The sequence below is a fragment of the Octopus sinensis genome, linkage group LG14 (genome assembly GCF_006345805.1).
Source record: "Octopus sinensis linkage group LG14, ASM634580v1, whole genome shotgun sequence".
NCBI classification, from domain to species: Eukaryota; Metazoa; Mollusca; class Cephalopoda; order Octopoda; family Octopodidae; genus Octopus; species Octopus sinensis.
The window spans coordinates 18307356-18317480 of NC_043010.1; the positions used below are offsets into that span (position 1 = coordinate 18307356).

Genomic DNA, 10125 nt, shown 5'->3' on the forward strand with positions numbered 1-10125 from the left:
CCCTATGCTCTGCTAATATTGGTAGTAGTTTGGGAGGCATTGTGCCTCCCTTGAACTCATGCAAGAAAAGTTAGCGAAGGTCTTTTTTGTCATGTTCATAATGAAGGGCGCCGATGCTTCAAGAATGTTTTCTGAAATAAGTAAAAATTTATTAAAGAGCATACATCAGTTATTAAGTATGTCGAAATTCACCTAAAATATTATTAAAATCCTTCGATAAAATTGCGTTTCAAACCACAACACTTAGAGCGGCCGTTATTTTCGGAACAACTAAATAGTATATGTATATATATAGAATAGGTGCCGGGCTCACAATCATGTTCCAGTTCACTCAGTTGTAGAAATGAGTTTCGACGTCACCGGTGCCAAGCGGTATCGGCCTCTTTGCCTTTCCCTTGGATAACATCGGTTCCGTGGAGAGGAGATGCTGGTATGCATGGGCGACTGCTGGTCTTCCATAAACAACCTTACCCGAACTTGTGCCTCGGAGGGTAACTTTCTAGGTGCAATCCCATGGTCATTCATCACCAAAGAGGGTCTTTACCCTCTTTATATCATTTGTATCGCCACACACACGCACACACATATATATATATATGTGCAATATGTATATTTCATATACGCTCTCTCTCTCTCTCTCTCTTTCTTCTCTTTCTCTCTCTCTCTCTCTCTCTCTCTCTATATATATATATATATATATATATATTATATATATCACTGTCCTGTTTTTGTTACCAACTTTGACCCTCCGTCAATCCCAAATTGTATTTTGCTTTGCAGGAGCAACTATTTTGTCGAAGGCGCATCTTGTCACAATTGCTCGAAATGCGGAGCAGATAAAACAGCCGACAACTTATGAAGGGTCGTTCTTTATGTTACTTGTCCTATTTTTCATTTGTTTCTTTCGTTGTTCGCAGAAAAGTTCGTATTCCATGCTTTCGTATTTCGTAATTCATGTTGTTTAACGTTTTATGATGTCCTGTGCCCATATATGCATACGTATATACATTATATGTAAGTATGTACCTATGTGTATGTATTATATATGCATATATATTATATATATATATATATAGATATATATAATATATATATATATATATATATATATATATATATATATATATATATTATCTATATTATTATATATACATACTTACATATAAATTAGTGTTAGGTATGCTCCTAGTAGTACGGCGATGAAGCACGTTCACAGAATATGGCCGAGAACAATAAAGTTTCCCGTGTATTCCATTTTTCGTTTCTATCATTTGTTTCATATATATATATATACATACATGGCAAAGGAAAGATGGAAAGACGGAAGATACGAGTAAGCTACAAGGTGTAAGCAATCCGCTTTAATACATACACAATGACGCTGGGACCTTTGAAGCTTATAGGATACTTTAAGGGTTCAACCAAAGCCTGAAATGACGGTTTCTGTTGGGCGGAGTAAAACTCACGTGTCGGTCAGTAAGCTTTCACCGGAGTATATTGGTCAAGCGACAACTAGCCATCAATCCTTTTGCCAACAAACTCTCCTAGATTTACCATTCTTAACAACAGAGACCCTCGTTATTTCCTTCGCATTCTGTATTTCATTCTTCCTGATAAACTCTAACCTAAACCAACAGCACGAAGATGTAGGGAACAATCGCTGGAGTTGAAATAAAAGCAGAATTCCTCGAAATCACATATTGCCTATTTCTTTACTACCCACAAGGGGCTAAACACAGAGGGGACAAACAAGGACAGACAGACGGATTAAGTCGATTACATTGACCCCAGTGCGTAACTGGTACTTTATTTATCGACCCTGAAAGGATGAAAGGCAAAGTCGATCTCGGCGGAATTTGAACTCAGAACGTAATGGCAGACGAAATACGGCTACACATTTCGCCCGGCGTGCTAACGTTTCTGCCAGTTCGCCGCCTTCAAATCACATTTTACCGCCTTCAAAAAAATAAGGTATTAAATAGCGTAGTTCTGGAAATGCAAATAAATAGGATGGTCATGGTTGGAATGTTTTTGATGATTGGCCTTTTCCTCTATTTGATCTTGTCTAAACAACAAGCTAAAAAGGTCAGTCTCTGGTTTTAAAGGTGGAAGATGACCAAAGAACCTTACAAGAGGAGCATTGAGCATCGATGTATATCGGAAGAGATTTTTATACATCTGAACCGTTTCAATAGGTTTCCATAAACTAGCGAGTTGCCCCGTTGTTGGGTGTCTCGGGTTAGGGTTATTTTAAGGAATTGTCCTCCATCGACGACTGAGCTTCGCTGTCAACTGATCGGCCTCACTGATTACACAGTTGTATCGAGAACTTTCTACAGAGGTCTCTGCTCGATAGATTTATTCTGATAGTATTATCACTGTATTATTAGCAGCAGCAGCAGTAGTAGTAGTAGCAGCAGCAGTGAAGTTCTGCACAGTGAAATTGTTGACAATGAGTATCAACAACAGCTACTACTACTACTACCACCACTACTACTACCACCACCACCACCACTACTACTACTACTACTACAACTACCACCACCACCACTACTACTACTACTACTACTACCATTGTTTGATTAGATTTGACCGGAGGCTAATGAAAAAAACCCCAATCGAGCTGTATCTCCCGTATCTCTTCTTAACAGACTTCTTTCACAATCACATTTGTTGTTCAATCCAGTTCATCTCAGATCAAAACCCTTTCCAACCGTGAGCATCACGTTCCCCATCTCCCCCCCCAGATACAATCTAACTGGAAGCTCTTACTATGCAATGTGTTTTATTTTAAAACGATGAAATGTCATTGAGGAAAATTTGGCTGCTATTTCTAACAGGTTACACAGAAGCTTCCTCGTTAGGTCAACAGATCCTAACTGTGAAAAGTGAGGACCGCAATATCACTATTATAATTATAATTTCACTAATTACTTTAAGAATACTATAACAACTCCATAATTCTACTGGTAACTCTAGAACTATTCTGTCACACCAATTCTTGAACTATTCTGTAATTATTCTGTTCTAACTTCTTCATTCTTCAGTTCTATACATAGGAATGAGAACCCAGGTTCGAAATTTCCCCAAGACACCTGATGAAGGCTGGAGAGTACATCAGCCGAAACCTTGTGTTAACAACAAACAAGTTGAGGACAAATATCCATCAAATGTAAATAATGTTCTTCATTCTAGATCTATTATAGAAATTCTGTAACCATTCTCTCAGGGCATTGCTACTCAACTGTAGTCCATGTGGCCCTTAGGGGTCAACATAAGATTTTTTGGTGCTACTATAGTATATCTACCATCCATTTTCTTCTATAATATATCTATAAATTTTCGGAAAAACTTCCGCCCGTCCCTCACCATTTTCTCCCAAATTTGTTTATTAAAAAATTTTTTTTGGCTTAAAGACCCCGTTTTCGGATACAGTGGTTGCGGAAAATCGCCAAAAATCGGCATTGTGAAAATCCCACCTTTCCCCACCAACTTCTTCAATTTTGACTTTTTTCCGCAACACTAACCCTATCCGTAAGTACAGAAATGTTTTGAAAATTTTTGTCCGAACCCTGATGTCCGTATTTATCCGCATATTTAGAAAAGAAAAAAATTCTTAAAAATAAATTTTACAAAGATTTTTTGAAATTATTTTCAGAATCATAATCTCCGTATTTTTCCGCATATTTTGAGAAAAAAAAAATTCTGAAAAAAGCTTAAAATGAAGAGAATGGGGTGAGGGTGTGAATTTAGAAATGTCGATTTTTTATGCAGATTCGTATTCCCCGTAGCCGAAAAGGGGTGGGGTTGTGTCGAAAAAAAAGTTTTAAAAAGGGTGGGGTTTTTTTGGCGGGGGGGGGGGGTGTTCAAGTCTTGCCAAATTTTCTACATATAGTCTGATATCTATCAACTGTTGGTAGCATGAAATATGTTAAAAATCATTAAACATTTATTCTACAAAAAGAAAGCGGCATAATAAACAGTTTGTAGTTTAACATTAAAAATCATTAACTCCTTATTATATAAAATTTCAAAAAATCATCAACTATCGATTTTAACGTTTGTAAACTGATCTGATGTCATTAAAAATTAAAAGCAATGAACAAGTCATGGTTTTTCCTGAGCATTTCCTACCTGCTCAATAAGATTGTGCTCTCCCGAAAAGGACACCGCTTCATCTTCACCTGAGATTATTTTGTAAAAGTCCCTGGCACGAGCATGGTGCTGGTGGGAATAACTAAATGGGCTGGAATTACGTGCTGAAGGCCGTAAGTGGGTTGTTTGGTAGGGTACATTGTCGTAGGATCGCGGTTTCGATTCCGAGACCGGGCGTCGTGAGTGTTTATTGAGCGAAAACACCTAAAAGCTCCACAAGGCTCCGACAGGGGATGGTGGTTATCCCTGCTGTACTCTTTCACCACAACTTTCTCTCACTCTTACTTCATGTTTCTGTTGTACCTGTATTTCAAAGGGCCGGCCTTGTCACTCTCAGTGTCACGCTGAATATCCCCGAGAGCTATGTTAAGGGTACACGTGTCTGTGGAGTGCTCAGCCACTTACACGTTAATTTCACGAGCAGGCTGTTCCATTGATTCGGATCAACCGGAACCCTCGTCGTCGTAACCGATGGAGTGCTTCCATCCATCCACATTGTCATTTACGGTAGGTCGTAAATAGCAAGGCAGATATCGTACCTGTGTAGCATCGATTTCGTTGTCGAGATTTATCTGCAACAAATCGGTTAGACTTTTGCAATCCACAAAATACTTTAACGGTTTAAAACATTTTTTTACTCAATTACAAAAATATAAAAGGGTTTTTCAAACATCGAATGGTTATAAGGGTCCACCGACTTCAAGAAGGATCGAAAGGATCCAGAGGCAAAAAAGGACCCAGAGGCAAATACGTTACTATTAGGTTCTAATTACCATTTATCCATATTATAACGACTTTGTTAGTTCTCTCTCTCTCTCTCTCTCTGTCTCGCTTTCTCTCCATCCCCCCTCTCTCCCCCCCTCTCTCCCCCCCTCTCTCCCCCCTCTCTCTCTCCCCTCTCTCTCTGTACACACAGACTCCCACATAATAGACACTCGTGTCGAGTTCGACCTTTGAGCGTCCAGTTGATCAAACAACAGGACGACCCACTTATTGAATTAGCATACGAAGTCGCTGAGTATTCCATAGACAAATGTACCCTTAACGCAATTCTCAAGAAGAATCAGCTTGACCCTTGAATTACAGGTACTGTACTTTCAGAGGGTTTCACACAGTTTTCATCTCCTCCAATTTATTCACGAGGCTATGATAAAGGCACATGCCATACAAAGGGATTGAACCCGAGATTGCGTGGTAGCTAAGTCCTATACTATACAGTACGCCGCATGAGGTTATATTTCATTATAAACCTGGTGATCATTGAGTCCAACCGTTTCACAGTCAACAGATTGTGTATTTCTGGCAGCACTGTGCCATGGCGAAAGTCACCGTGCATGACCAAAGACGCCGTATTCGGCATTGCAATAATTGTATACTTCTGTCTTTTTCACATAAAAGTTAAATGACACGATCCGTCGACAGGATTCGAACACTTGTCTCTCTGCTTGCAATCCATTACTTTATCCACCCGACAAAAACGTAAAAATTACATTCTTTTATTCTTTTGATTTTAATCATCTGACTGCAGCCATGCTGGAGCATTCTATTCCAGCGTCTGTTAGCCGATCATAATTGGCTAAAAGCTAATCGTATTTCATCTGTTACGTATTTTATCGTTCTCTATTTATCGAATTGCTAGGTTACCTTTTTAACACAATGCGATGCAATACGACGAGCAATTTCACACGGCTTATACACACAAGCACTTCCAAGTGTGTTTCTGCGACTGGCGGACATATGCAGAGGGTTGCCGTTTATCTTTGTATTGATAAAATGAAGACTAACGCTAGGCTGCAATAAGACCAAAACCAGAACTACGTGGTGCCGAAGTGGGTAATCTTTCATTACTGTCAAATCATCATTTCAAGAAGACAATTTTCGGTTTCCATTAAAAAGATTTGGGGAAAAGATCGGCTGCTTCCGCTTCGTGGGACATGTTTGAATACTTTTAATTGATATACAGTATTTTTTTGATATTCATATTGTTATTTATTTTTATAGAGCCTTATACTTAGTGGTGTGTATGTGTGTTGTGTGTGTGTGTGTGTGTGTGTGTGTCTGTGTGTGTGTATGTGTGTGTGTGTGTGTATGTGTGTGTGTGTGTGTATATATACATACATACATACATATATATATATATATATATATATATTATATATATATATATATATCGGTGTGTGTGTAAATGTTTGTGCATATATGCATGTATATATGTATATATGTATGTATGTGTGTATGTATGTAATGTATGTATGCGTGTATGTAATGTATGTATATACGTATGTATATAATGTATGTAATATATGCATGTAATGTATGTATGTGTGTATTTCATGTATGCATGTAATGTATGTATGCATGTATTGCCGCATGAAGGAATGTCGTCGGTCGTTCTGCGAGAAATAGCAGCCAATCTCCTTCATATTACATACTATCTTTAAAAAAAACGGAAGGACATTGGACAATGCAATTATCCGAGATAGATTTTGTCCCAAATAAAACCAACAGATTGATGAGAAGTTCGCCAGCCACGCCGTTGTCCGTGCGTCTGTTAGACCAGGTCTGACCTTGGGCTAAATCAAAATAACATGAAGAATTGCAACAACAACAACGACAACAACATCAAAATATTTGGAAAGAAATGAATGAATAAAAGAATGAAAGACAAAGAACTCTTCAAAATGGCGTGTATTTATCGTAGAAGGAAGAAAGAAATACGAAGGTGGATTGTCACGTGATAAAATAATTTTTTGTCCATCACTTCACATGCTTTTGTCGATCTTGCTGCTTCGCATTCCGATAGTTATTTCTGTGTAACTGCTTATATTTATGTATATATGCCCGTGTCTTTATATATATATATATTTAAGTATTTATATATATGTATATGTACACACACACACATGAATACATATATATATATATATTCATATATATTCATATTCACACACGCACACACACACACTCGTGTGTGTGCATGTATGTGTGTGTGCGTGTGCATGTATGTGTGCATGTGCTGCATCCAGTCTCTATTTTCTCGATACGAATATAGACAGAATAAATTAAATTCATTTGATTTATCACTCAAAACTTAGTCAAAGCCATGTTGTCTTCCCCTCAACTCAATGACCTCGTCCGCTTCAAATATTGTCTCTCGCAATAAAACACATAACCCAATGGTTCGCATTTTCTTCACATCTTCATCTTCTTCCTTCTCTCTTCAAGTTTACCAAGAACCCAAGACAGACGTTGATGAGAGAGGGCATGTCATTGACAAACAGATTAATTTTATTAATATATATATATACAAACACACACACATGTATATTTATATACATATGTGTGTGTATTCTTGTAATTGTTTTTTGTTGTGCTTGCCTTTATTTATTCATTTATTGTTTCGAGTTGTTTTGCACAGATTTTAGAAATGATTTTCTCTTGGGTCTTTAATTTTTTTTTCTTAAACTGATACTCTTATTTGAATAGAATCATGATGTACATGTGCAACGAATCCATCTGTGTGTGTATACATACATGTAGATATAAATATATAAACATATACATTTATATACAAAAGTATGAGTGTGTTTATATATATATATATATATATATATATATATATATATATATATATATATATATATATATATATATATAGAGAGAGAGAGAGAGAGAGAGAGAGAGCTCAAGGTTGGTGTTTACAAACTAGCTAAAAAGTACTCAATATGTGAAGTAGAGTTCATAGTTTTGATTTCGGAACTGCAACTTCATGAGTCACAACTCTTAGTTTCACGTTCCCGATAGTCAGGCGTGTATGTATGTATGCATGTAACGTATATATATATATATATATGATAAGTAAGTGTATATGTGTGTGGTGGTGTGTTTCTTTTTCAAATTGATGGTTGTCTCTGTTGTATTATCATTGTTATTTCATTATGATAAATTTTGATAATTATTTAATTAATTAGCCAAACATCTTTTACAGTTTTAAACCCTCTCCAAAGAGTCATTTGTCTTCGTGCCGCTGCCGCTGCCGCTGCGTTTTCCTGTCCTTCTTTTACGTGGCGTTGGCGTGAACGCGCATGTGTCGATTGAGGTTGCCGGATTGAGAGAAGCGGAGCAAGCAGAGCTTACACTGGTAAGGTTTCTCTCCGCTGTGGATCCTCACATGTTTGGTCAACGTGGAACTGTCTGAAAAGGCCTTCTTGCACATCCTACAACGATAAGGACGCTCTCCGGAGTGAGTGCGCATGTGCGTCGTTACCGAAGAACTCTGAGAGAAACGGCGATCGCAGATGGGACAGCGGAACGGTTTTTCCCCCGAGTGGGTCCGTATATGTGCCGTGAGGTTAGCTGCTTGTGAAAACGATTTACTGCATGTGCTGCAACGATACGGTTTCTCACCACTATGCGTTCGCATATGTGTTTTCAGCGTAGAGGGCCGTGCGTAAGTCTTTCCACAGATCCGGCAGAGATTAACACGTGCCGTATCCGAACCCACGGCACCGTTTGGATTGCTTACACCGATGTTACCAACAACACTAACACCCCCACCGATGTTTGGCGAGCAAGGGGTTTGCCGCCCCCCGGACATCAGTTTAGTCCTCTTGAAGTGGTTCATGCCACAAAAACGTGACGCCTGCTTGAATGAATCCGAAGACTTGTAAATGATGTTCCTACTGTCCGCCATGGCCCTAAGATCCGTCGACAGTGAATAGGACGCCGTGTAAGGATGTGATTGTCCAGTATATGTACCATACTGGGGCTGAAGCGTAGGAGCGTGGCCGCCATACTGACCGAGTGGGTTTTGCGGTTGCCCTGTCCATTGTTGTACGGCATTGTATTGGTGATTGGGTGCCAACGTAGGGGGAACCCCCACGTTCATGCTCATTGACACGTTAACACTCATAGATGGGAACATGTTCGCTTGGGCCTGCGCCGATGTGTTCTGGTTCTGAGGTTCGGTATAAGCTGGAGCGTACTGAGCACCTGTAGAACCCGTATATGCAACGTTGGACAAGACATGTTGGGCTTGGTGAGGGTGGTGAGGGTGGTGGTGGTGGTGGTTCACGGTGTAGTTGATTGGTGGAGAAGTTTGTGTATGGTTCATTTGAGGTGGACCCATCGTCTGTTGGTTAATGTGTTGAATAGGTGGAGACATGGGAGCTAGCTGGCCGTTCAGTTGAGGCCGAACCACGGCGTGTTTCAGTGAGAGAAGGGCATCTGCGATGTCGTGCGAGGATTTTTCTTTGAAAACCGAGAAGTCTCTGAAACAAATTGAAAACTTAGAGTTAGAATTGAATATCAAAAGTAAAAAAATACTTTTGTGATAAAAATTTTTATTTAATAACTGGAAGCAAGCAAATATTACGGTAAACAATGTGTGTGTGTATTTTATTAAAATGTGAATCATTCAATGTCAATAATTTGAATACTTTATTGTAAATGATTTCCCTGTTTCCCTGAACAACTAAACTCAGAATTAAATCTTTGGTAATTGTACAGACAGATATTTCGGACATTTTTCAGTGATTTCAGAAAAAAAAAAAAAAAAAATTAAATTCAGTAAAAGATTTCTTTAATTTTTCCACATCCCCAATTTTCTGTGAATTTTCTCTCACCTCTCTTCCTGAACTCGTTCGTTCATTTACTCATTCTTTTTTCTCTTTCTTTTGTTTCTTCTCTCCTTCGCTCTTCTGTTCATTCGTTTCACATTCACCTCCATCGCATTCCTCTTGCCTCTCCACCGACCTCACTCATTTTCTTTCCATACAGAATAAAATGGCGTTGCACTGGGCCTCTTGTTCTTCTCTTATAACTTTTTTTTTCACATTACAGCTTCTCGCATCCCTGTATTTCCTTCACCATCCTTCTTCAAACTCCCTCTGCTCCAATCTTTTTACTGCCACGCTTTCCTCACACTTAACACAACGCACCACACCCTAACTATAACCCATGCCACTTTAC

The 10125-nt window shown here is 38.7% G+C and overlaps 1 protein-coding gene and 1 long non-coding RNA gene across 2 annotated transcripts in view; both read right to left on the bottom strand.

Annotated features, from left to right (window-relative positions):
- Window positions 1-398: 398 nt before the first annotated feature.
- LOC118765903 overlaps window positions 399-10125 on the bottom strand; it is a 21397-nt gene continuing 11670 nt past the window's right edge. The window contains exon 3 of the long non-coding RNA XR_005001819.1: window positions 399-547. This is a non-coding gene — a long non-coding RNA (uncharacterized LOC118765903). The remainder of the gene's footprint in view (window positions 548-10125) is intronic.
- LOC115219001 (protein glass-like) overlaps window positions 6826-10125 on the bottom strand; it is a 4354-nt gene continuing 1054 nt past the window's right edge. The window contains exon 2 of the mRNA XM_029789039.2: window positions 6826-9425. Coding sequence (XP_029644899.2) covers window positions 8216-9425 — 1210 coding nt within the window. The 3' untranslated portion in view covers window positions 6826-8215. The remainder of the gene's footprint in view (window positions 9426-10125) is intronic.